The 27,871-nt window shown below is 51.0% G+C and overlaps 2 protein-coding genes across 2 annotated transcripts in view; one reads left to right on the forward strand and one right to left on the reverse strand.

Annotated features, from left to right (window-relative positions):
• Positions 1-352: 352 nt before the first annotated feature.
• On the reverse strand, positions 353-2,606 carry SPR (sepiapterin reductase; the record flags this gene model as incomplete). The annotated part of the gene is made up of 3 exons (XM_079534304.1): positions 353-543; positions 1,222-1,512; positions 2,282-2,606. 3 exons carry the CDS (start codon positions 2,604-2,606, stop codon positions 353-355), a joined length of 807 nt encoding a protein of 268 aa, XP_079390430.1.
• A 7,916-nt stretch (positions 2,607-10,522) lies between these two features.
• The window catches only part of EXOC6B (exocyst complex component 6B), a gene marked incomplete at both ends in the record, with an annotated part of 241,370 nt that continues 224,021 nt past the window's right edge, over positions 10,523-27,871 (forward strand). The window contains 1 exon segment of the mRNA XM_079534332.1: positions 10,523-10,620. Coding sequence (XP_079390458.1) covers positions 10,523-10,620 — 98 coding nt within the window.

A 27,871-nucleotide genomic window follows, 5' to 3' on the forward strand; every position in this document is an offset into this window, starting at 1 on the left:
GCGTGCATCCACACTCACTGGGATGCCATGCAGCAGTGCATTAGCATGGTGCTTTCTGTCTAGTTCCATTGGGGAAGCCACCTCTGCTCCCCCATCCCTTTGCTTCGGCTGTGTGCACAGGAGAGCTCAGCAGGGTCCAGGCAGGACAAGACCTTGGATAAGTGGTCCTCAGAGCATGGCTTTCTTTGTAGCCTGGCTGAGCTTGGCAGTGAATCCCCCCACCCACCCCATAAGGGCATAGGGAGCATCCATAAGGCAGCCAGAGATGTTCTCTTGAAGGCTGTGCAGCACCCAAACAGCCACCAAACTGCAGGGAGCAGTGGGCAGAAAACAGCATGGAGATGAGAGCAGCTCAGATGCTGTAAAAGTCCACGTGTGCACCTGAGGTGAAGGTATTCTCCTCCAGAAGCCTCAGCAGCTTCTGGGCTGACACAGAACAGTCTATCAGCTTCCCACTCTCATGCAGGCTCTGGAATTGCTGACGCACCTCAGCATCTCCAGTCTTCGTGCGAGCCAAGAGCTGCATGTCTGTGTCCAGGGGACCTGGGGGGAGAGCAGGAAAAGAAAGGATGTGAGCTGAAAGCAAGATCTGGTGCTCGGTCCTCCAGGTGCAGGAGGAAAATCTCTCTTCCATTAAAACTCATAGGAATGAGGCGAGGTGATTGTCCCTCTCCACTCTGCCATGTGAGGCCTCATCTGCAGCACTGCATCCAGGTCTGGGCCCCCAGTACAAGAAAGACAGGGAGCTGTTGGAGAGGGTCCAGAAGAGAGCCACAGAGATGAGCAAAGGGCTGGAGCATCTCCCTACAAAGACAGGCTGAGGGAGGTGGTCTTGTTCAGCCTGGAGAAGAAAAGGCTGTGGGGTGACCTCATTGCAGCCTGCAGTACCTAAAGGGAGCCTACAGACAGGAGGGGAGTCAACTCTGTGAAAGGGTAGATAACAGCAGGACTAGGGGAAATGGCTTGAAGTTGAGGGAGGGAAGATTGAGGTTGGATGTCAGGGAGAAGTTCTTTACTATGAGAATGGTACGGTGCTGGAACAGCTGCCCAGAGAGGCTGTGGATGCATCTAGGAGGCATTCAAGCCCAGGTTGGATGGGGAGCCTGGTCTAGTATTCAATATGGGAATTGGTTGTCCTGCATGCAGCAGGGGGGTTGAAGCTGATGATCCTTTAGGTCCCTTCCAAGCCAAGCCATTCTGTGAATGCATCTCCTTCATCACCTGGAGCATAGTTGAGCACACGGACGTCAGGCTCCTCCACTGCCAGCACACGGAACATCATATCCCGGGCAGCCTTCCCACTGCAGTACAGCGCCCAGCTGCGGAAGGGCTGCAGGGCGCAGAGAGATGAGATGTTCACCACTGTCCTGCTGCAGCCTGGCCGTGTCCCAAAGGCCTGCAGGGCGCTGCTGGTGAGGCAGAGCGCCGAGGTGATGTTGAAGGCGAAGTAGGCGTTGATCTCATTGGGATCGGTGAGGTTGAGGAAGGATTTGGAGATGTCGCCCAAGGAGCCTGGGAAAGGAGTGCAGATGAGGTTGGAGGAATTCAGTGTGGATTTGGGACACCCGGATCCCCAAACAATGCCACGATGCTAACAAACATAGAATCATCAAGGATAGAAAAGGCTCCTAAGATCCCCAACTCCAACCCACGCCCACTGATCACATCCCCAGTTGTCACATCTCCACGGATCTGGAACACCTCCAGGGTTGATGACCCCCATCACTCCCTTGGCAGCTGTGCCAGTGCCTGATTGCTCTTTTGGAGACCAAAACCTAACCTGATCTGACCCCCACCCAAAACCTGACCCTCCCCTGGCACAACTTGAGGCCATCACCTCTCATCCCTACCCATTTCTTTAGAAACTCCCTTTAAGCACTGGAAGGCCACATCGAGGTCACTGGAAGCCATCTCTTCTCTGGGCTTTTGCCCCCCAGCCAGCACTGTTGCTCTGACAAAGCAAACAGCTCCCGACCTTCAGCCCCAAGTGCAACGTCCTCAGGGATCACCACGCTCTCCCGCTTTTCCCTTTTCTTCTGAACCAAGCCAGGGGAAGACCTGAGGTCTGATTTCTGTAGCAGCATTACCTACTGGGTTGTCTGGTCTTATTTATGGCAATAATAGACAAATAAAAGGCACAGCAGCCAGCAGACGCGAAAGCTTGCCCATAAAGCAAGGCTACAAGCATTTCCAAAGGATTGTGCACGGCAGTGTGGGGCTGCAGGACCCACAGGCACCAACTTCCCCCTCCCACCGCCCGGCTCCACAGCCCCGCTGTTACCGGCGTTGTTGATAAGCAGCAGGCGGCCGGGCGGCCCACCAGGCAGCAGCTCCCGCACGGCTCCCATCGCCCTCCGCAACCCCTCCTCGGATCCCAGATCGGCGGCCACGCATTCCACCCGCAAACCAGGGCAGGAGTCCCGCAGCTCGGCCGCCAGTTGGGCCAGCGCTTCATCCGAGCGGGCCAATAGCAACAGCAGCGAATCCGGGCCGAGCCTCGGGGCCAACAACCGTGCCAGGCTGCGGCCGAAGCCCCTCGAGGCGCCCGTTAACACACACGAGGCCGCGGCCCAACGCCGCCGCTCCGCTCCCGGTTCCGCTTCCATCCCGGAGCGCGGATTGAGGGCCGTGGGAACGCGCTGCTTACGTCATCGGTTCCATTCATCCCTCCCCCGTGCAGTGAATGGCCGCTCCGAGAGCGCCGCCTCCCATTGGCTGACAGCGCGCTGTGACGTAAGGTGGGGGCGTGGCCAGAGTGGTGCGCCCGTCGCGCGTATTAAGCGCGTTGTTGTGCGCCTGCAGCTTGGAATGACGGGGGATCTTCAGGCTTCCCTCCTCTATCGCCGTTTGTAGCACCTAACACCAAGACCAAGACTGCTTGTTTATTTGCAAGACTGATTATTATGATTATTTTGTGCAGGAGAGACTTGGGTAATGAGTGGAAAGCTGCCGAGATGCTGTAGGGCTGCTTAGCATGGAGCAGGGGAGGCTCAGGGGATCCCATCGTGGCCATGAATTCCTGTAGGGAGGTGCAGAGGCACGGAGCCGGCTCTGCTCAGCGGTGCCCAGAGGCACTGGACACAGCCAGGAGCTCCCCGTGCCCATCAGCAGCTCTGCTTGCTTGGGTGGGTATCAGAGCTCTGGCATTAGGACCAGAGAGATGTGGGGTCTCCTCCTTGGGGACCTCCCAGGGCTTCCAGGACCTGGGCCTGGGCACAGCTCTGTGTCCCTGCTGGGGCAGTGCTGGGCCAGAGGGACCCTGAGGGGCTCCAGCCTCAACCAGGTTGGGGTGCTGTGATAAAGTAGCAGAAGTCAAAAACGTCGGATCCCAGAGATCTGACCCTGGTTTCCCAGCTCTTACATCCTAAGCACAGGTGGGCCTGCGATGCTTGAAGAGGTAACGAAGCGGAGTTTCACTCTATGGAGCAGCTGCAAATGCTGCTGAAACCCTTATGAGTTCTAATAAAGCATTAAAATTCCACGGCATGGCAAAAGCCCAAGACTGATATTGGTTTTGCTAGAGCAAACCTTCATTGTTAAAATTAAAATGTTAATTTTACATTCGGTAAAATTAAGATGATCAGCAAAAAAAATTAAGAGCAAATGTGTAGCTTCTTCAGAAGCAGCTTGTGGATGGCAGAACTTACCTCAGTGGCTGCCAGTTCCCCCATCCCATTCTGGCAGTCCCCATCTCCTCCTCTCACCACGCACCCCATCCTGCACGGGTCTGCTTGGTGCACTGTATAGCCATCATAGAATCATTAAGGTTGGAAAAGACCTCTAAGATCATCGAGTCCAACTGCCAAGCCATCACTGGTTACATCCCCAAGTGCCATCTTGCTGGAGTTTTCTCCCAGCTGATCGCTCCTCCCATCTGCTCCGTTAGCAAAGGGTGCAGAAGTGGGAGGGAAGGGTGTGGGAAGTTGGCAGGAGCTGCCTGTATTCATCTGCACTAAAAATAAGGACTCAGAAGAGAGGAAGGAAACTGGTGACCAAACCCGAGCTGGAACAGGAGGGCAGAGCTGCAGAAAAATTATAGATCCATGATGTCTGATCCTTTCCTTTGTGCTCCAGACTGTGCCAAGGACAGTTTACAGCTGCAAGGCTTCCCGTAGCTCGGGGTGCAGTTGGGAGAAGCAACGCTAGGTGTCAGCGGCATTTAAAACTGAGAACGGCGCGGGGCTGGGTGATAGAAGGGGGGTAAAAGTGGCAGTGACTCTTTTTGGTAGCTGCTGACCCGTTGTCACAACGGTCCACATCGTCTGTGGTGTGAAATGACACCTATTGGGTCGATGGGGAGAAGCCACCTGAACTGCTTTGCTGTTGCAGCACGGATCCCATTGGCATCGGGATACGGCATATGTGTGTCTGCAGTGCTCTGTGTGGCTTTGGAAGGGTGTGACAGAGTTTGGGGAAAGCAGGAGGGGTCCCGGGAGGGAATCCCACCCTGAGAGCCACAGGGGCGGTGGGCATTGGGGGCACTGCCAGGGCTTGTTGCCTTGGAAAGGAAGCACGAAATTCCTCCAGCAAAGGGCTTTGAACAATAGCTCTCAGGAAGAGCCCTGGGTATTTCTGCTCGCCGTTACCACCCAAGAAGGGCAGGGCTTGAAGTCACACAAGGTGGCCCTGGGTGGCTGGCAGGGAGGGCTGCGGTTTTGCTCCTGAGCTCTGCTTCTTGTCCTGGTAGCCTTAAGGCCACCTCAAGTGTGGGATCTCGTGGTGTTCGGGCTGTGAGCTGAGGAGAATATAGTGAGTGGGTGCCAGATTGCTCCCCACAGCTGGACTGGCTCAGGATAATGATAGAAGGGCAGCGTTCAGGGTGGAAATGTGTCCTCGTTGCTGGCTGGGAGGTACAGTCTGCCCACTGCCCCCAAGTGATGCTCTCTTGTGTTGTGGGTGAGCCACGTGGTGCTAACCACATCCTGACTGACATGGGGTAGGAATGTCCCATGCCTTGCTTATGCCTGGGGGTGAATGTGTTCGTCCTTCTGCTTCTAAACAGAGACAGAGAGAGGGGAACCAGCCCTCTCCTTCACCTCGCTGCGTCCTGCCAGCATTTGCTCCCCATGTGCAGCCAAACCCAGAGCCAGCTCTGAGCCTCAGGTGGGCTCTGCCCTTGTGCTCTCCTGTCCAGATGAAGCCATCCCATAGAATCATAGGACTGATTCCTGTTGGAAAAGACCTCTAGGATCATTGAGTCCAATTGTCAACTGGCCCCTACCGTGTCCATTCAAAGAATCATTAAGGTGGGAAAAGACCTCTAGGATCGAGTCCAACCCCAATCCATCCCCACCATGCCCACTAAACCATGTCCCCAAGTGCCATATCTACATGGTTCTTGACCAAGAACTGTGTTGCACTGGTTGTTTTAGGCAGGTCTTAGGGAATCCCAATGCAGCTTGCCAAAAGGTTTTCACCCAACCACTGCCACCAGAGATCTCTGTCTTGGAATCAGAAACTCGGGTTGAAAAGTTCTCCCCAACCTCTGAAGGCCAGAGCTCAGTTCAGACTCTACATCTGAAGTCCATCTGAACGTTGTTTCAGTCCCTCTTTTCTATTAATCTCCTGTATTCGAAAATAAAGGTGTAATAAAATGCATGAGAAAGCAGAAGCTGTGATTAGAAGCATCAAAACAACTCCCATGAAGGGCTCTGGGGAATGGCATGGTAATATCAGAGGATCTTATTTCAGTCTTGACAAGTCTTGATGTGAAGCAGAACAGGATTTTAAGACACTGGTGACTGGAAGGCTGGAGTTTCCTCTATAAGTCTGCTCTATAGGATGCCAATGAAGGAGCTACAAACTGCAGGGCAGGAGCAGAGAGGGTCTGGATGAGGGCGCCTGCCTGAGGGAGAGCAGTCTGGGTGGGAACGCTGCCCCAAAAACCCCATTTTTGGAGGTTTGCTCCCCAAAACCTGTCCAGCTGCTATTGTTTCTGTGGGTGACATCCGAGTGTGTGGGATGGTGATGGTCGGTGCCAAGAGAACTGCAGTGGGGTTCTGTAGGGGCTGAATGAAATGCAGGCACCTCTCAGGGCTGTGGAGCTTTGCTCGGTGCTAAAGGTCGGTGTGGATGGAGGAAATGAAGCTGCTGCACACCCAGGGTAAACAGGACGGGCTGAGCTGGAGCTGAGTCATGGGTTCACCCATGGTACAGCGTGGGATGGATGCATTCGTTCCTGCTGCTGGGGAATAAACCCTATGGGGACAGAGGAGCTGGGAGAAGGATGGGGGTGGGGAGAGCAGGGAGCTCGCATGGTGTGGGTGATCACACACAGTGCAGGGGAAGGATGTGCCCACCGGGTTTATCTGAGCATCCAACAGCAAGGATGTGAGTCCATCTGGCTGTCCTTCCGTCCCATTTGTAACCACGCTTTGCTCGTGGGTTGGGCCAGAAGACCATGGGAAGGAAGACACAAGCAGCGGGAGTGGGGACAACAGCAAGGGCACAGAGATGCCAGGAGCTGTTGGAAACCGTGCAACAAAGGAATGGCACGAAAGGAAAAAAACCAGAGACCACCAAAGGAAGCACATTGAGAAAGAGAATGTTTGAGCTGAAAATAAAGTAATCCTGACAGTGGTATCCATCTAGTGGAATGGTGGAATTACAGCTGAGCTCAGAGCTGGAAAAATGCTGATGGGAGGTGAGGAATTGAAACAGTTTTCAAGTTTCATAAGGGCAATGTCTGCCCCATAAAAAAGGGGTGTCGCTACTGATATGGAACTTTGTTAGCTGGAAACTGAGGAAATGTAGAGCAGTTCCCATCAGCCAACGTGGTTTTTAGGGAAATAGGATCTGTGGAGGTCTTTTCCAATCTGAATGATTCTGTGATTCTATGATATTTATTTTAATTCAGTTTAAAACAAATGTCTTTTTAGACATTGTCACTGTGCCTCATGCTGTCTTCCCACGTTCCTCTGTGGATGTTCATGCTCAGTTTTATTACGGGATGTGCCTTGCTGGCTGAGCTACACCATGCTCCATGCACTGGCATCCTTTTCTTGCCAAAGCTGAAAGTAGCATCCCTCTCTTTCTGCTGGTAGAGGGAGGTAAGAGTAAAGTCAGCATCACAATTTGGTGATTAAATCATTTCTAGGTTCCCATTTCTGTGCTCAGCCCCCCTATATTACAGTCTGGTGGACAAAACAGTGTCTTCATAAGGGACTCATAAAATTATAGAATCATTAAGGTTGGAAAAGACCTCCAAGGTCCAACATCAGCCCATCACCATGTCATGCAGTGCCATATCTCTCCATTTCTTGAAGTCCAGACCCTTGCTGAGAGCGTTATTTGTGATGCCACCATTACCCAGCTAAGCATCAGGGTCAAACCCGGCTTCGATATCATTCCCCATACTGTAACTCAAACCCTTCAGCACCATTGCCAGCCTCCCACGCTCCGTCCTCTGGCTCTTAATCCTATTTCTGAAGCTCAGTGAAGACAATGCAACATTTACCATTGATTTCGGGAACATTGGCTCAGATCCCTATTAATTGAGATGAAAACAGTAATCTTCTTAGCTGCAATCTAACAGCGGTAGATGGGGGTTTTACACTGGAGCCGGACATGTATCACAGCGAGCAGCTCATGATACGCCTCCTGCAGCCACAGGTAGCTCATCTCAGTGGTCTGCAGCCCAAAGACATTGAATGCCAGCCCGTCTCCTCTCTCTGTTTTGCCCTGGGGGGCTGCAGTTGGGAGCTGCATTGCTGGAGGCACCAGCCTTCTGCCAGCAAGAGGGAGAGCGCAAAATGCACAGCGCTCCGCTCCCGGCGGATGGCAAACCAGCCCTGGGGGAATGCTGCGCCAGTCTGCTGGGCTCAGAAACTGCCCTGCTATTTTTATCTCCTTCCATGATATCACTGACACGTCTCTTTGCTTCTGGTCCTCCAAAGGCTTCCATCGGATCTCCATGGTGACTGCCATCGGAGCGCAGATTTCCTGGCGGGTGTTAACACATCCAAAGTGACATCCATCTGGTCCCGCACGGCACCGGGTTTGGCAGCCGTAGGCATGACATGCAAGAGCTGGTGAACTTCAGAGGAGATAACAAAGTTTTTGTCAGGCTTTCCTTGCCCCTCCTGTACCGTCATAGCCATGCACAGTGTGTGCTGGGAGGTCACCGCCTCATTTAATCAAGTGATGGTGCAGAGATTCTGACCCCATCGGAGAGCCGCCGTGCTGGAGCTGTGCTCTTACAGCCAGTTTCATTTATTTCCATCTCAGAGCATGAGATGACAAAAGCAAGAGCAATAAAAGCTTGGCAGCATGTTCTCTTTTCTGCTCTTCATCCCGTTCATCTCGCAGACCATGGCATCTCCCAGTGCCTGGTGCAGTGATAAGGCAGCTGGGAATGGAGCCCTTCCAGCACAGTTGTCACAGCAGAGGATAATAATAATAATGATAACCAGTTGTTTCACAAGGTGAGATTAGCACTGGGGGCCACAGCCTGCTCTCGAGGAGACCTTGGCAGCCAGGGCTGTTTGTGGAGGCTGGCAGTGCTGTCCTTGAGTGCAGACACCTCTGGGGTTTTGTCACTCCTGCCAGTGGCAGAGCAAGGGCTGCAATGAAACACGTGATATCAGTGCAGTGGGGCTGTGTGCTCACAAAGGATCATGGCATGCCATCACTGCTATGGGGTTGTGATCCCTCCTGGGGGATGGAATGTGTGACCCCCACTGCTATGGGGTCATTGTCTTGGGCCTGTGTCCCCTCAAGGGGGAATGTTTCTACTATAGGGTTGTGACCCCTCTTAGAGGGATATCATGACCAAGGGACTGTGACCTCTCATGGAGACAACACGGGGTCACCTCAAGGGGGAACAGCTCTCATGGCAGGATGCTATGGCCAAGGGGTTGTGACCTCTCATGGCAGATGGCGTGGGGTTGCTGAGATGGGGCCGTGTCCCTTCATGGGGACACATTGTGAGGTCAATGCCATGGGGACACGTTATGATGACGCCTCTATGGAGCTGTATCTCCTCATGAGGACAAACTATGAAGGTCACTGCCATGGAAAAACGTTCTGAGATCACTGCCATGGGGCTGTGTCCCCTCACAGGGACACATTGTGAGGTCACTGCTTTGGGGCTGTGCCCTTTGATGGGGACATGGTAGGAGGTCACTGCTATGGGGACACATTCTGAGGTCACTGCCATGGGGACACATTATGATGAACGTCTATGGGGCTGTGTCCCTTCATGGGGACACATTGTGAGGTCAATGCCATGGGGACACATTATGATGTACATCTATGGGGCTATGTCCCTTCATGGGGATACATTGTGAGGTTACTGCCATGGGGACGCGTTGTGAGGTCACTGCTTTGGGGCTGTGTCCCTTCTTGGGGACATGTTATGAGATCACTGCCATGGGGACATGTTATGGGGTCGTTGCCATGTGTCTGTGCCCCTCATTGGGACACATTGTGAGGTCACTGCCATGGGGACACATTATGAGGCCACTTCCATGGGGTCATGTTATGATGTCACTGCCTTGGGGCTGTGTCCCTTCGTGGGAAAACATTGTGAGGTCACTGCCATGGGGATGTATTATGTGGTCATTGCCATGGGGATCTGCCTGCTTATGGGGTCATGTTAAGAGATCTCTGCCATGGGGACATGTTATGAGGCCACTGCTGTGGGGACACATTGTGAGGTTGATGCCACGGAGCTGTGTCCCTTCATGGGGACACATTATAAGGTCTCTGCAATGGGGACACATTCTGAGGTTGCCACCATGGGAACACGTTATGATGACACTGCTATGGGGCTGTGTTTCCTCATGGGGACAAACTATGAAGGTCACTGCTATGGGAATACGTTCTGAGATCACTGCCATGGGGCTGTGTCCCCTCAGAGGGACACAGTGTGAGGTCACTGCTTTGGGGCTGTGCCCCTTCATGGGGACATGGTAGGAGGTCACTGCCATGGGGACACATTGTGAGGTCAATGCCATGGGGACACATTATGATGACACTTCTATGGGGCTGTGCCCCTTCATGGGGACGCATTGTGAGGTCACTGCTTTGGGGCTGTGCCCCTTCTTGGGGACATGGTATGAGATTGCCGCCATGGGGACATGTTACGGGGTCATGGCCATGTGTCCGTGCCCCCCTCATTGGGACACATTGTGAGGTCGAGGCCACCACGGAGCTGTGTCCCTTCATGGGGACACATTACAAGGTCTCTGCAATGGGGACACATTGTGAGGTCACTGCCATGGGGACACGTTATGACGTCACTGCCGTGGTGACGCACTGCGAGGTGCTGCTATGACGCAGCCCCGCTTTGCCGCCGTTCAGGCCCCGCCCCGTTCCTCCTTCCCTCACGGCTCCTCCCGCCTCAGCGCGTTCCCGCACTACGTTTCCCGGCGTGCCCCGCGGCCGGGCCGGGCCGGGCCGAGCGGCGCTGGGCGGGCCGGCAGGTAGGTGGGGTCCGCCGGGCGGCACGGCGCTGCTGGGTGCCCCGCCGGAACAACTCCCCCCCACCCTTTCACCCCCCTCCCACCCCCACCGTGTGAAGATGGCGGAGCTGGAGAGCTTAGAGACGGCGGCGGAGCACGAGAGGATCCTGCGGGAGATCGAAAGCACCGACACGGCCTGCATCGGCCCCACGCTCAGGTACGGCGCGGGCGGGGCGGGGCTGCAGGTGGTGCCGGGCCGGGCGGCTCCGAGCCTCCGTGTTCCTTTTGCCAACGCTCCTCTTGTTCCGAGGGGTTCGTGAAGGGCCGGTTTGTGTTTTCTTAGCGGAGAGGAGCTCCTGAGGAAGCTGCCCCTCTCGCAGCCCCGCCCGATGTGGCTGCTCTCATCGTCCTGCCCGTGTTTGGAGGTGATGCCACCGCCGTTTGGTCGATGGCCCTTTTGTTCTGAAACAGCTCTTCCTCCCAGCTGCACAGCCCGTGGTTTTGTCTGTGCTACCTGCTGGGTTATCTGCGGTCAGCAGCGCGGGTGGACGCTGCCCTATCTGCCGTCACGCTCTCCCATCACCAGAGGTGTTTCCTTCTGATGCCCTTTAGGGGTTTTGTAGCCGTGTTTCCCATTGTGTTCTTGTTCAGGAAGATGGTGAGCTGGCTGCCCGACCTGAGTTTGCTGAGATCGCCTCTTTCTGTCTCTCTGAATCTGATGTATTAGGTGAATTATGCACTTCTAAGCTCTTGCTAGGTAGGCAGCGTGCTGGTAGCATTGCCATCCGTATGGAAGCCATGCAATTGATTCAGCAAACAGAACATCTCCTGCCTCCTTCCCCCTGCTGAAAGGGGACAGGCTCCTCAGCAGGGTCTGCTATAGTACGGCAAGGGGAAATGGTTTCCAACTCAAAGAGAGGAGGTCTAGACTGGATATAAGGAAAAAATGTTTTACACTAAAGCTACTTGCCCAGAGAGGTGCTGGTGTCCCATCCATGTTGGCTTCTTCTCCCAGGCAACAAACAGGACCCAAGGAAATGGCTGCAAGTTGTACCAGAGGAGGTTTAGGTTAGACATAAGGAAGAACTGTTTCTCTCAGAGAGTGGTCAGGCACTGCAATGGCTGCCCAGGGAGGTGGTGGAGTCGCCGTCCCTGGCAGTGTTCAAGAGGCGCCTGGATGAGGAGCTATGAGATCTGGTTTAGTGCTTGAGGTAGCAGTGGTGATGGGAGGACAGTTGGAATGGATGATCTTGCAGGTCATTTCCAATCTTGCAATTCTGTGATTCATGGAGACCCTCAGGTCAGGCTGGAGGAGCTCTCAGCACCTGATGGGTGTCCCTGTACATTGCAGGCAGTGGGACCAGATGGCCTTGAAGGGTCCCCTCCAACTCAAACCACAGTAAGAGAGAAGTTCCCCAACTTCATCTGAACACCAAGATGCATTGCTTGTAACTGGGCATGAGCATGTGTGTGCCCTCTGGGAGGTGAATGATGCACACAGGGAGAGGATGCTCGTAGCCCACCTTCATCTCTTGGTTCTTCTGCATCAGGAGCTGCAGAACTTGAAATCAGTGCCAGGTGGGGGTATTGGGTACAGTCAGAGCTCACCCTCCTGTTCCCACCCCCTCTACAGTAGGCCTTAATTCCTTTCCTGTATTGGGAGTTTTCCAAAATCACTCTTTTAAATGACTCAGGTGGCTGTTTAAAAATGAATGGGTTTCAGCTGTGGGGTGATACTGTGGACAGAAACCCAACAAAGCAAAGCTTTGCATGTGCAGAGAAGTAGGATCATAGAATCCTAGAATGGCCTGGGTTGAAAAGGACCACAATGATCATCTAGTTTCAATACCCCTGCTATGTGCAGGGACCAGACCAGGCTGCCCAGAGCCACATCCAGCCTGGCCTTGAATGCCTGCAGGGATGGGGCATCCACAGCCTCCTTGGGCAACCTGTTCCAGTGCCTCACCACCCTCTGTGTGAAAAACTTCCTCCTCATATCCAACCTAAGACTCCCCTGTCTCAGTTTGAAGCCATTTCCCCTTGTCCTATCACTAACTATCCTCATAGACAGCCGTTCCCCCTCCTGTTTATACTTTCCCTTTAAGTATTAGTGTTAAGTATTAGAAGGCCACAATGAGGTCTCCCCAGAGCCTTCTCTTCTCCAAGCTAAACAAGCCCAGTTCCCTCAACCTTTCTTCATAGGAGAGGTGCTCCAGCCCTCTGATCATCTTAGTGGCCCTCCTCTGGACCTGGCCTTGCTGTAGGGTTGCCCGTTTATCTGGTTGGTTTTGTTTTTAGGACATGGCACTTTTCTTCCAGAAGTTCTCCTTAAAGGGTGAATGGGTGATGCTGTTGATAGGACACGATGAGAGTTGGGTTCCTCCTCAAAACTGAACCAACTGGTTAGAATGTATGGGAACTGCCACTGCTGGGAACGTGGGTGGTTCTTTCCATTCTGTTTCATGGAAGGAAGCGTAGTTAAACTCGTTCCTTAATATTAAGGCTGGATGTGTCTGTCTGTAGGAAAACTTGTGAGCATCAGAGGCAAAGGGAGGTTTGTGCTTTGCTGCATCAGTTGCTGAAGCACAGCGGTGCTTCATTAGGAGGCTCGTTAACGATCCAAGCGTAAGCAATACCTGCTGCAAGGATCTTTAGAGCTTAAATTGGATTGGCTCAGGGTAAACACGATGTGCTGCAGAGCCCGGAAAAGCAGATGATGAAAACTCTCAGAAAAGGTGACTCACTGCTGTGGGCATCATGGAAGAAGTGTGTCTTCAAGGAGCCAGGCTGGCTTCCCTTCCAGGAACAGCAGTCCTGAAGCAGAGCTCAGTAATAGGCAGTGCTGGGTCTCGGTGCCGACGTGTTAACATCACAGCGCTGCACTGTTATCAGTTCCTCACACAGAAGTAGGTGTTATGGCTGCTCTGAGTTGTGCTGATGTGGTGTTTGGTGCCTGGTCTGTGTTATCGGGGGTGACTGAGGGGTTAAGATGTTAAAGTGAAGGTCCAACCAATTCATCTGGCTGGGTGGGTTGGTGTCCCACCCACCAGGGAGAGTTTTGAGCTAGAAAAAGAGCAAGTGTAGTAATTGGTGCCCTGGGGCAGGGGAAGGACGAGATGCCTGCTTGAAGTTCCTTCCAGGCCCATTTGTCTGCTTTTCTTTCTGTGATTCTTGTGCTGGGCGCTGCGCACATGTGGGACAAAGCCCCTCTGAGGGGCTGGCAGGGGAGAAATTCCCTTCTAAATATAAAACAGGGGCATGAGAGGGAGCGTCGCAACAGCGTGGCTGTGTGATGAGCTGTGGCTGTCTCCTGCTCGTGGTACGGATGCCATCCAGGTCTCTCTCATAGACATGTGATGGGATGATTGCAGCCTGCTCTCTCTGCTGGGATCCCACTGCAGCTTCTAATCAAAGTTTGTCAGATTTCTCCCTCTTCCCCATAGCTCTTGGTATAAAACACTCCATCTTCAGCCTTGTGTTTCCTGTACTCCTCAATTATGCATTAATGGCTGCAGCTGGTGCAGAAGAAAGGCAGGAGAAGCGCCGAGGTTATTCCATCTGACAGCTGTGTATGCGGGCAGTGCAGTGCCGCTCACTTTCCCTGCCCTCAGCTGTCATCTGCAGATGAGCCCCTGCTATCTCATGCATTGCTAATCATCTAAAATCTGTTTCAACCTGCAGGTATTTTGCTGTCCTTTCCCCTGTTGTTCTGCAGTGTCCTTTAACAGCAGATGTCTACTCTCTTTATTATGAAAGTGGGGAGGTGCTGGAACAGGCTGCCCAGAGAGGTTGTGGATGTTCTGTCCTTGGAGGTGTTTGGGGCCCTGGGCAGCCTGGGCTGGTATTAAATGTGGAGGTTGGTGGCCCTGCATGTGGCAGGGGGTTGGAGCTTCGTGATCCTTGAGGTCCCATCCAACCCAAGCCATTCTATGGTTGATTCTATGATTCTTTGTCTTCTCGTGGTTAAAATACCTGCTGGTGTTTTCACGTAACTTCTTCCTCTTTTCCATTCCGCATCTTGAGCTTTTCCCTTCCCATTGAGGTTTTATTGGTTACGATAGGATTAGTGCTGACCTGAACCCCTTTAGAAAGCTGATGGACATCAGGTCTCAAACAGCAATCAGTTGTTCAGCGTGAGCTTTGAAACTCCAATGAAAAATACAGCTGTCTTAGATCTGTGCTAATTGTGCTTGTTCAGAGCAATTACAAAGTTGTTCAACCCAGGAATGGAATTGAGCACACTTGATAGGGGATAGTTTCTACTAAGCAGCTCTTGACTGAGATTAAAGTAGGACAGTAATTAGGCTCTGTTCTCCAAATCCTTTATTAACTTTCCATGAGTTGTCAGAGATTAGCTGTGTCCCAGGTGACCTGTAACCACCTGCCTGACCCTTTCGTCGTCCTGGCCATGTGCTGTGTTCATCCCTTGCTGTAACCATGTGCCAAGGTTCCATTTAAGCAATGGAACCTCAGCTGCAATTCTATAGGACTCTGGGTTTTCTGATTAACCTTCTCCTTAATGGAAAGAGCTTCACCTGGCTTCCTCTTGTACAGATACATCAGAGTAGGTCCTGCATCAATGTGAACTGAAACTATCCCAGCCCTGCGTCTACAAGTCCACATTCTGGTGCAGAACTTTGGGACTTTCCTCTTTTGGGCAAGGCCAGGCTCTTGGGGCTCTCGTTAGCCCCTTTGAGCTCCCCAGTGCCCAGCAGACCCCTCGCTTGGCTGGGGAGCCCAGCTGTGCTCCGGAGGGTCAAATGGATGCGTGGCATCGTGTGGCCATGTGCCAATCTGGGTTGGATGCGAAGAATGAAGGAGAACCAAGCTGCTCCTAATCTCTGCTGCAGTGGGTGAGATGAGGATAATGGTCTGCTTTACAGATGTGAAGGGAGGGTAAGAACAGGCATCTGGCTTAAAGCTTTCCTATTAGTGTTTCGGAGGGGAGGCGTGAGGATGGTACGGTGCCTCCTGGTCGCTCTTGGGATCGCCCTTCCGAGCAGTGGGCGGCTGTGCTTGCTCTGCCCTTCGGCTGAGCCCTCCCAGGGTGAGGAGACCGTGCAGCAGATTTGGGATGGTGTGCATCTTCTCAGACTATGAAACACCTTGCCAAGGTCCCAGGTAAAGAACTGAGGAGCACGTGAACAGAATCTCCTGAACTCTGATATATGCAGAGTTACAAACTTTGCAGTGGTGTTGTTGGCATTCCCTGCTTGACTTTGCCTGGGCTCTGCAGGTCCCATGCCTGGGGTCTGTGTGTAGCAGCGTGGAACTGCAGCCTCCAGCAAAGGGGCAACGCAGAGCAGCTAGCCAGTAAGTGCTGCCCACAGAGCTCGCTCAGGAAGCTGCTTATAACAACTGTAAATTGTCTGCTAATAAAAGCCTCGCAGGATCTTTTGAAGCATCTTTCAGCCCATTCTTCTGCCACCCAGACGGGGAAACTGCAATCTCCTGAAAGCGAGTCTGCGCCTGTGTTCATATGCACATAATTAAGTGTCTTTTACAAGACAGTTCATTGCAATGCCGTTGGAATTGTATTAGCATTCCCTTCTGGTCAGGCTGATGCTGTGGAGAGAAAATAGCAGCAACAGTTCTCGTGAAGTAATTCAGCACCAGCAGTGATAGTCCAGCAGGAGACGGACCTGGCTGCCTTAACGTGTGTGGCATCGCCTGCAGGTATGCTTAATTTACTTAATTATTATCTCACATTTTATGAGTCCTTTCTATCTGCTGCGTTAAGGGTATCTTAAGGATATTTTGTCTTTGTTTTTAACAGAACAGCTGTTTATTCCATGGCTGAGGAAGCCTTGCGGTGCTTACTTTGCAATTCCTTTTCCCAAAGGATAGCAAACAGTCTTTGGGAAAAGCTGCACTAACTGGGCTTGCTTAATCCAGAGAAAACAAGTCGGGTACACAATTTGTCTTCAGATATAGAACAGGCTGCTGAAAAGATGGATAAAAAGCTCTTTTTGTATTTTATTGGTACGGTACGGTTGTACCAGCACTGCTCTGCTCAGGAGCTTCCAATGGATCTCCCACAGATTTCCCCCTCAACTTCTTAGCCCACCAACTCTCTAATGTGTCAACATCTTAAAGTGATGAGTTCTGCAGTTTAGTTGCATGTCACACAGCTCAGCCAAGGTCGCTGCTGCACTGCTTAGAGCATCTCCTGCTGTCACCTCACTCCGTGGCACAGGCTCTATGGACCCATGCATGCATGCAGCAAGCATTCAATCCTGCCTTTCTTCAGCGTTACGATGCTGCTGGTTTGGAGTGGTAAATGTGCTTTTCAAGCAGTTTCATTGCCACCCACACGCATTTAATACTTGTAGCTGATGCTTTTCAGTTTCATGTTTCGGAAGGGAAGAAATGAAGAAGCACACTGCTTTTCTTTGTGGTAATAACGGTTCTCCTCCTTCTTGCATAGAGGAGCTTAGTTTGATGTAACAGCAGATCGGGTTGGATGTTAAGAGACATTCCTTCCCCAAAAGAGCAGTCAGGCACTGGCATGGCTGCACAGGGAGTGGTGTGGTCACCATCCCTGGAGGTGTTTCAGAATTATGGGGATGTGGCACTGGGGGACGTGGTCAGTGGGCACGGTGGGATGGGTTGGGTTAGGGATCTCAGAGCTCTTTTCCAATCTGAATAATTCAGTGATTCTGTAAAATCTGTCAGCTGTCTGTTTGGGGTTGGTTTGTTCACCTCTGGTTGGATGTAGGATGCAGGAGCCCAGCTCTGGGGTTGAGGCTGCAGCTCTCACTGAGCTGTTTCACCTCCAGCGTGCGCTCCTTGAAAAGTCAAAAATAGGCAACCAGTCTGCTTGGCTTCCTATGGGTGTGCCGTGGGAATAACATCCTTTGATAAGATTTCTGATGCAGCTTTAGGTCATGGTGAGGAATTGTTCCCCTGTGAGTGCCAGCTTGTTTCCGAGTGCCGTTTGTCTTTCAGCACTGAGGATGTGCTGTGTGTCTGTCTGCTGGGATTTCAGTTCTGTGCTTCCAAACTGGTTTTGATTTGGAAAATCAGTGTGTGGATCATTAGCTCTCCTGGTAGGTTGGCTCAAAGGCTGCCTGTTTGCTGAGACCTGAGGGCTGGCTGTTTGCTGAGGCCAACACGCGCTGCTTTGCATTTGTTCAGGCATTGCTTAGAGACAGAGGGGCTGAGCATCAGGAGCAGAAAGGGAAAGGATGAATGCAAAGATGAATGTCTGGAGCGTTTTTCCCCTCTCTGCTGAGTCATGAGGAGCTTCAGTGTAAGGCGAGGGGCTGGAAGGGAAGGGAGGGCGGCTCTTGGAGCATTTTAGCTGATGGATGAAGCTGCTGACTTCACTTTCAGGCTGATGTCTCAGAGTCCCATTCTTGAGCAGTGCTGACAGGAGTGGCAAGATGGGTGAGGTGAGCACACCTGGTCCCAGCCAGTGATACCAAAATTGAGCTGGGCTGCAAACTTTGTCTTTTACACTTCATTTCAAGCAGTGCTTTGGGATGCAGATTGTTCCTATGCACTGCCTAAGTGAGGGCTTTGGTGACCCCAGCTTCTGTGCAGAGGATTTGAGGAAGGGCTAAATATGAAGCAGAGATTTCTTGGACTTGAGCTCCCTTACTGCTAGGTATAACACTCTGGAAAATGGCACCCATTAATGGAATATTTTCCAAATATTGCCTTTCTTAAGCTAGCTTTTCTTCTGTGTTGTCAGGAACTAAGAGTAAAGATCAACTGAACCAGCTCACCAATCCTTTTGTCCTCTTTCTGATTAGGAGAGCAGCAGACACCAAATGATGCCCAGAGCAGTGCAGGTGCCCAAGGTCATGGATGGAAGGTGGGGGGCACCCAGCCCATAGCAGGGGGGGCTGGGAGGGCTCTAAGGTCCCTTCCAACCCAACTGTTCTAGACTCTGTGATGACTTTATGACTCAAATTGTAGCTTCTTAGAGAAACTATGCCCTTCCTGTTAAATATATCTGCATCATTCTCAGCCTTTTTCCTGACAGCCAATGTAATCTGCTTGCTTTTGAAGCTGCTAGCGTGGTGGAGTGGAGCAGGGTGGTGTGTGAGGTCATGAGGAGTTAAGCAGAGCCTGAACTCCATGCAGGACAGCCCTGCAGAGCTGTGGTGTGCAAGTAAGAAGGATTTGGCCAGGAGTGGAGATGTGGGGAAGGTTGTGGGGTATCGGTGGGACAGGCTGATGGCTTTAGTTCCTCATGAATTCACCTGTGTTCTCAGCTCAGAAATGAGCCTCTTTGGTAACGATGCGTAAGCTTGTAGTTAGCAAGCCTGCAAGCTTGCCAACATTGCAAAAGGAAGGCAGAGATCTCCTCGCCCTGAATTCTCAGAGAGTCCATGGCATCTGATTGGTAACATGAGGACTCTTCAGTGAGCTTGTGTGTTTTGTGGGGCAGCATGAAGGTCAGTAAGTAGGAACAGAGCAGATAGATCCTGCTGCAGAATAACCTTGCACAGATCAGACTTGTTTGACTGCTTGTGTGGAATGGAACGCCTCACCTGGGAATTCGTGGTGCTGCACATCCAGTAGCAGAGAACACTGACCTTCTTGATTTCTTCTAGAGCTGTACTGAGGTGCAGAAAGCTGTGCAGCCAGCAAGCAAACCAGCACTATCTCCTGCTGCTGTACAGCTGTGATGTTGTCAGCAGCTGCTTCAGAGCAGCGATCACAGGAGCGCCGGCGTGGTGCCAGCATGTTGGTGCTCTGTGCTCACATAACCACTGGTCAGGCAGCTCACCTATCACCTGCCACCTGTTCTGAGTAACACTGCCTGCTGCTATCGTGATTGCTTTCCTACAAGGTTCACAAATATATGAGAAACTTCACAGTTTGGAGTCACAACTCAGGCTCAAGTTAAAACCCTGCTGCTTCTGGCTTGCGTCTTGTTTGGTGCTATTGGACTTTCTTTACGTTTATGTGCTGGAAAACATTCGGTCTGAGCTTTCTGCCCTTCCATGCAGGGCTGGAGAAGACTTCTTAAAGAAAAACAAAGCCAACCTTGTGCAGGGGTAGCTATCTCAGTGCTCCACCAGGCTAACAGCACAGCCTGACCGCTGCTACTCGTTGCCCTCCTTTGGATTTCCAGCAAGTTGGAAGAGTTGCAGCTGAGCCAGGAAGTATGTGCTGCCTTGACCTGAAGTGGAAAAGCATGTTTACATTCAGGACTCCAATATTCAGAGTTTTCCAGTGTCTCTGGTATTTGTGGGCTTTGTTTCAGGTATGGGTTTATCCTGTGGTCCCTGCAGTACTGATAGTTGATGTTTCTTCCACATCTGCAAAAAAATAAAAAAAGCAAGTAAACAAAAGAACAACTCAAACCCAACCCCACAGACTCCAGAAGCTGCTCCTGTTTGCTCTGTAATGTGTTGGTCCTGCTCGTTTGCTCCAGAAGCAGCAGCTCAAAAGGAACATCCCGTGTTGGTAGCACGCCATGAAGTGCTGCGTGCCGGGGAGGCCTGCGTGGATTTTGCATTGGAGAGAAGTCCAAAATAGGCACTGGAAGGGAACCTGGTAGATGACACATCCCCAGCCTTCCATGAAACACACCAGAGGGGTTGAGCTTTGCTGAAAGCTACAGATAGTGCTGTACATCTGAGTGGAAGGTGAATTCTTTTGCAGTGAGTAGCAGGGGGGAGGAAAAACGCAGTCCTTTCATCATCCTTGATTTGTCTGCGCTTCGTCATTGTTTGTCCTCTTGCTTGATTTTATTATTTTAAACTAAAGATGTAAAAATCTGAAGCAAATAACAAAGCCTTCTCTCCTGGGAAGTGTGATGTAATCAAATTCCTCTCAGATTCTTCTGAGTAATAGAAATCCCTGCAAAGGAAGCTGGAAGTAAAGGAGCATAGCTGTTTTTGGGGGCTCAGAGGCAAGGTTAAATGCCACTCATTATTGAGAGCCCAGGCACCATGAAATAGCCTGTAGCTGGGATGTGGTGCCTGGCTGAATTTGGCCTTCAGACTCAGTTCTTCACACTGCCCTTCCTGAAGGGATCCACGTCCTCTCCAGTGTTTTGCTCATGCAGCTGGAGAGAATTATTGGGATTATTTTTTCCGGAGCATTTTTAGTGCCGATGGGCAGAGCTGAGTCTGGCAGAGGTTCACTTGAAACCTGGCGTGCAGGATGCTCAGTTAGGGTGTGAGGTTAATTAATCTTCATTGAGCTAGTTAGGATGTGCTTTCGTTTTTATTGCAAACTATAAATAATGACGGTAAGGGATAATTGGATTACAAGAGCAAAATATGTGGGACGTGGCTGCGTTAGTGCCTGTTAAGCTACCTGGCTGCACTCTGTCTTTAACCTTTAAGAGGTAATAATAACACAACGGTGTTTAATTACACTTGTGGGTAAAACTGGAATGCAAAGGTTGGAAGCAGGGGCAAGGACAGAGATACAAATGGAAGCTGGAAATAAAGGCAGGAAGTGCAGCTCAGGCTGCCCAGGGCCCCATCCATGGCCTTGGGCACCTCCAGGGATGGGGAATCTGCAGCTCTGAGCAGCAGTGCCTGGGCCTCACTGTGCTCCAAGTAAAGCATTCCCTCCTAATATCTAACCTGAATCTCCCCTCTTTGAATTAAAAGCCATTCCTCCTTGTCCCATTAATATCTGCCCATGTGAAAAGACAGTCTGTCTTGGTGACATGTCCTCCTGGGGGACCATCTCTTTCCATAGGGCATCCAGCTGCTGAGTGATCTAGCACTCTTATATGTGCAAGCAAAGCAGATAACAATGATGTTCACATTATTTCTTGGACAAATGTGCCAAATACATGAAGAATGCAATATATCTTAATATATATTCAACCACTGCATGTAAAGATATTTTCCCTCAATCCTCCGTATCAATTTAGGGCTTTGAAAAGGCTGATTCTCCTTCCTTATCTAAGATATGTGAGTGGCTGAGGCTGTCCCTCTCCCGCTGGAATTCCTGCTATCTCCATGATGAATGCCTGCCTTTGGGATCTGCTCATCTGCTGGGCTGAAAATGCAAGAAGCATGTGAGAACTTCTGTCATGCGAGAGAAATGTGAGCTGCTTCGTGATGGCGACTTGCGGACAAACACATCTGTCCTATTTTTGGTTGACTGAACTGTTGCCCAGGGATGATTTTATTCACTAAAACACGTTTGTATTACAAGAAATACAAAGCATTTATTTCATTCTTTCATTTCTTTTTTTCACTCCTCATCCTTACTTGCAAAAGACCTGCGTCAGTGGGATGTTTGCAGCCAGTCCCACAGCTGTATTGGTGTTGTGGACTGGGTTTTACTAGGTGTACACAGGGGGAATTAATCAGTGTGAATAGCCAGGGTCTTTGAAAGAAACTCTCTTGGTGGGGAGGGATATCACAAACAGATTCCCTTGCCAACGCTGAAGAATGCCATGAAAAACCTGCCACCTCCATCAGCAGTGCGGTAAAAATGACTTCACGTTGGCAGAGAAGCAGAATGAAAATCTGCTGGTTTCAGGCTAATTGCATTTTGGAATGTTTTCTGTGCGAGATTTGTAGGTTGTAACATACAAGACGTGTTGTCCGCTTGCCTGCCGTCTGTCGGGAGACAGAGAAGAATGTGTGGAGTTGGAACTGCTCTGCACATTGGGCATGGCCTGGGTTGATTGGTGGTGTTGGCCATGGCTGGGTGGTTGATTGGTGGTGTTGGCCATGGTTGGGTGGTTGATTGGTGGTGTTGGCCATGGCTGGGTGGTTGATTGGTGGTGTTGGCCATGGCTGGGTGGTTGATTGGTGGTGTTGGCCATGGCTGGGTGGTTGATTGGTGGTGTTGGCCATGGCTGGGTGGTTGATTGGTGGTGTTGGCCATGGCTGGGTGGTTGACTGGTGGTGTTGGCCATGGCTGGGTGGTTGACTGGTGGTGCTGGCATAGTTGGGTGGTTGATTGGTGGTGTTGGCCATGGCTGGGTGGTTGATTGGTGGTGTTGGCCATGGCTGGGTGGTTGACTGGTGGTGCTGGCATAGTTGGGTGGTTGATTGGTGGTGTTGGCCACAGTTGGGTGGTTGATTGGTGGTGTTGGCCACAGTTGGGTGGTTGATTGGTGGTGTTGGCCATGGCTGGGTGGTTGACTGGAGGCGTTGGCCATGGCCTGGGTGGTTGACTGGAGGCGTTGGCCATGGCCTGGGTGGTTGACTGGAGGCGTTGGCCATGGCTGGGCAGTCAATTATTGGCACATGGGAAGTGACTTGGGAGCATGGTGCTCTCCGAGGCACTCGTCCTCCCCTTTCCAGCATCTGTCAGCAATCCATACACAAGATTAGGTCCACTGACTCATACACTGCAGAATGCAAAAGCTGTTTGGCAATGGTTGTCTTGTCAACCAGTTGGCTAGATGTCACTAGTGTGGAAGTTAGAGGCTAGTAATGGAATGGTTTAATGAATGTGAGGACAAATGGGTTTTTCTTGGTTTATTTTTTGTGTTTATTTTTGGGACAATTTGTATCCTTAAAATAGCAAAAAATTCCAAGTATTTCCCGGTTCCTGGTAGATTGTTTCCTCTTAGTTCAGAGGATTTGGATGCGAGCATGACTGTTCCATTCAGGTACTGTGGCCTCTTTCTGCTAGAAAATCTTATTTACCTCTTTATGTGATTGGATTCTTCAACCTGTGTGCTTGAGGCCCTTAGTGGAAACCCTTCTACTCCATCCTGAAACACAAGCAGGAGGGCTGGTTTTTCACTTTGACAGACTGTCCTCTGCTCTTTAATGAGCTCTTGGCGTGCTTTTTTTTGAGTCTCCTTAATGTGGATCGTATTTTTAGAGCAGCTCACGCTTGAAGCCATGCAGGGTTGATTGCTCAGCCATACGCTTCCCCATCTGAGCCAGCTGAAAGTAACCAGTCCCCAGAGGTGGGCAGGGAGCACGAGGTCAGCTCCATGCACAGCCCCAGTCACCTGCGTCTCCTTTATGTGCAAGAGGTTGGCACTTTGGGGGATTTTTGTTGTTCTCCTGAATGGGATGCAGGAGGTGAGAGGTGATGTGGGAGCTGATGGAAGCTTGGAGATGAACAAAATGGAGAGCTCCCAAAATCAGGCTATGTGCCTCATAGGGCAGGTAAGGCATTGCTGCAGCAGCGGCTGTCCCTTAGCACCCATAGCAGCTGTGCAGGGCTTGTTTTGGTCTACATGCTGCTCGGGTGGGATGTCAGCTGGGAACCACAGCCTTCTGTATGGGCAGGAGCTGGGTGAAGGCCAGCCGGCTGCACGGCGTGAGAGGGACAAGCCCTGTCTGAGCAGGGGAGGTGGAACTCATAAACACTCAATTGTCCTCATCTAATCAGCAGCCCTATTTTTACACATCCTGCTCTGTGTTGATGGGGTTGTTTTTTTTTTGTTATTTGTTTTAACTTGAAGCAGTGCACTACTATGTTTCTCCTCCTGCCCGCTTCCCAAACAGGAAAAGTCAGGACTTTATTTTTTCCTCTTAAGGAAGGACTCTAAATGGCTGCTGAATGACACACGTATTTTGACAAGGCAAAAGTGTAAAGGGAGTCACAGAACGGTAAGGTTGGAAGGGGCCTTAAAGTCCCTCCAGGCATAGGGCAGCACAGCTCACCAGACAGCAGTGCCAGGGCCTCACCTCAGAGTGAAGAGTTTCCTCTTCACTTCTAATCTAAATCTCCCCTCTTCTATTTTAAAGCCATTCCTGCTCGCCTTGTCATTGTTAAACCATGTAAAACATTGGTTCCCCTCCTATTTATAAGCTTCACTTAGGTACTGGAAGGCTGCAATGAGGTCTCTCCAGAGCTCTCTCCAGGCTGAACAAGCCCAGCTCCCTCAGCCCATCTTCATACGGGAGGTGCTCCAGCCCTCTGCTCATCTTTGTGGCCCTCCTCTGGACCCATTTGTTTCCACCAGCATGAAGATGCCCCATCTCTGGATGTGCCCAAGGCCATGGATGGGGCCTTGAGCAGCCTGCTGGGGGGCTGCATGGAGTGGGGCTGGGAGAGCTGTGAGGTCCCCTCCAACCCAAGCCATCCTACGTGCCTATGGTAATGATTTCAGTCTGTCAGTGAACTGACAGCTGACCCATTGCGGCTGCCTCCTGCTGTGGGTGAGGGATGAGTGTCAGAGCTCCGTGCATCACTTCTTTGTTTTCTACGTGTCTGCTTTTTCTTCTTAATTTTCCCACTGGGGGACACTAGGATCCTTTGAAGCAAATTGGCCCTAGGCCTGAGACGTTACACGTTGCCTTTTTAAAATTCCTTTTGCACTATCAGTTGGACACAGCACCCTTTGCTTCCTGTCCTAAATAGCTGCAGAGAGTTGCTTTGTTCAGCTGCAGTGATTGCTGTATGTCGAGCAGCACACCGTACTGGAGCCTAAAAACTCTCTAGGAACCCTTATACGTGAGGTGCCATCATCTGGGGCTGTTAGGATTCATTTTTGCTGAAAGCATTTAAAAAAACAAAAACCTTCCCAACCTGAGCTGCTTGCATTTTGAAATGACTGTTTTAGATATCTATTGCCATGGGGGGATGTGTTGGGGTCGGCGTTGATCTTGGAGGCCTTTTCCAGTCTTCACAGGCAATCTATAGAGTCATCAAGTGTTTTGTTGATTTGGGTGTTGGGTGTAAGGAGTGCAAATATTCATCCACAGCTTGTTAAGGAATGCTGAGTGGCGGTGCTTTATGCAGCTCCAGGCTCAGTTCAGACCCAATTCACACCACTGCCACCTGTGTGGTGGAGCCCTCTCCCTCCATAGAGGTGTGAGGGTCGGTGCAGCTCAGCAGGAGGGAGGTGGATGTTAAATCTGAATGGTTTGTTGACCTGGAATGCTGTGCTGCATCTTCAAGAAGGGCAATCTCAACGTGGAGGCTGATGGACAGATGCCTGCTGCAGCATTCTGTGTGCCGGCCTTCAGCTTCCCTTCTCAGCACTCTGTTTTCCTTGGCAGTGTTGATAGGGTTTTGTTTTCTTTTTTTTTTTTTTAAAGGCTGAAGGAACTATTAATTTATCTTCTCTGACCTTTGCACAATGCAGATCGTATATTCCTCAATAAAGGCTGTGACCTTTGCTTGAGCTTGAGTATGGCTTCGGGTTGGGATGAGCGTCACTGTAAAAGATGCTGTGATGGAAAATTCATCTTCTCCCTTGATTCTTTATTACAAGCAGATTGCTCTTAGTGCTAGCAAAGCTGTGCCTTGCTCCAGGGGGGGAATTTGCTTGGCATTGATTCTCACAGAATCATAGAATGGCCAGGCTTGGAAGGGATCTCAAGGATGATGAAGCTCCAACCTCCTGCCACATGCAGGGCCACCAACCTCCACATTTAATACCAGCCTAGGGCCCCATCCAACCTGGCCTTGAACACCTCCAGGGATGGACAGGGCATCACAGCCTCTCATGGCAGCTGTTCCAGCACCTCACCATTCCAATCTAAACCTTCCTTCCTTGAGCTTTCAATCAGTATTTCTGAATCCCTCTCAACTTGTCCTTTCTCTTCTGATTTTCCGTATAGATCTGCTGCATCAGTAGTTCCATCACACAAACATCAAGCAGCAAAGGAATGCTGCTACAAGCATTACCCTTGAGGGGAAACCCAAAGCAGATCCCTGCAAACCAGTTATGTCATCATCCAACCCCTGAGGGTGATTTTACCACAGGGGACGTCTGGCTGCTTCTGCATTCCTCTTATTTTCTGTGCACCTTGCAATTGAAAATCAGCATCCCCTGTCTGTACACAGGGTGGTGTTTTCTATCTATTAACAGTGTCAGCACACTGGACTGGCTCTGAAGCTCTCCTGGTAGTTCTGGGTTCCAACACTGTCCCAGTGCACAGCAAATGGGATCTGTATCCCCAGTTCCCAGATGAGCACGTGCTGTTTGAGCACAGCCTTCCTGCCCTCACTGAGCAGGAGTCCACAAAGCACTCTCCCTTGTGGTAAGGCTAATTTGTCCCTATGGTTTTCTTGTTTTTGCTTCTACGAGAAGCTTCGTTTCTCTGGCTGATGTGTGACACTGAAGATGAATGGCTGTGGCTGTCTCTCTGTCCATCACACAGAACAAGTTTGCTTTGTATTTTGGGTTTTAACTTTCAGCATGGGTTTTTCATTAAGCTGTAGCACAGCAAGCTGTCTACTCTAATAACAGCAGACATAAATTGGAGGTAAAATCTTCACGCCTGTTTCTCAGTCTGGCACTTCTTACTAAATCCTTTTAGAGAACCAGCAAGTGCCTGTTTCTCAGCTACATGGCACAAGTAGAAACATATCCCAGATGGATACAGGCTGCCCAGAGAGGCTGTGATGCCCCGTCCATCCCTGGAGGTGTTCAAGGCCAGGTTGTTTGGGGCCCTGGGCAGCCTGGGCTGCTATGAAATGTGGAGTTGGTGGCCTTGCCTGTGGTAGGGAGTTGGAGCTTCATGATCCTTGAGGTCCCTTCCAACCCTGGCCATTCTGTGATTCTGTGATATGTTTTCTGAAACGTGATGTGCTTTTAAAACAAACTCAGATCTGTGCTTTTTTTTTTAAAAAAAAAAGATATATTTTTTTTCAATTTTCCCTTTTTTTGCCAGTTCATTTCAACCACACAGATGCTCTGGGGAAAGCAGTGACTGAATATTTAGGTGGGTCCCTCCATCGGAGAGCCTGGTCCAACTTTTGTGTGCTGAGTGAGGAACCTGTGGGAAGGGCTGGAGCACCTCTCCTATGGAGAAAGGTTGAGGGAACTGAGCTTGTTCAGCTTGGAGAAGAGAAGGCTCTGGGGAGACCTCATTGTGGCCTTCCATACTTGAATGGTGCGTATAAACAGGAGGGGGAATGGCTGTTTATGAGGGTGGATGGTGATAGGACAAGGGGAATGGTTTTAAACTGAGGCAGGGGAGGTTTAGGTTGGATATTAGGAGGAAGTTTTTCCCCCAGAGGTGGTGAGGCACTGGAACAGGTTGCCCAAGGAGGCTGTGGGTGCCCCATCCCTGCAGGCATTCAAGGCCAGGCTGGATGTGGCTCTGGGCAGCCTGGTCTGCTGGTTGGTGACCCTGCACACAGCAGGGGGTTGGAACTGGATGAGCACTGTGCTCCTTTTCAACCCAGGCCATTCTGTGTTCTATGATTCTACGGATCGCGTTATCATTAAGATTGAAAGTGACCTCAAAGATGTCCAACCCATCCCACCGTGCCCACTGACCCTCAGTGCCACATCTCCATGGTTCTGGAACATCTCCAGGATGGTGACCCCCCCCTGTGCCGAGGTGACCCAGTTCCTTGGTGCTGTGCTGTGCTGTGCTCACCTTCTGCTCAAGGCTGGCTCTGCCTTGCTTTTCCTGGTCATGGAGCCTGCCATGGTTGATCTTTGGACTCCTTGCTGGCTCCTTCTGCTCTCCCTTAGACTGGATAGGAATATTACAGACTAGGAAACAGCCCTTCACCTTTTCTGAATCTGTTGTCAGCCCATGAAAACTTAGGATTTCCTTTGGTGCCATCAAGTGGCAAACGGCAGTACTGTTGCTCGGCTGAGA

Source organism: Tetrao urogallus (genome assembly GCF_951394365.1).
Source record: "Tetrao urogallus genome assembly, chromosome: 4".
Lineage (NCBI taxonomy): Eukaryota > Metazoa > Chordata > Aves > Galliformes > Phasianidae > Tetrao > Tetrao urogallus.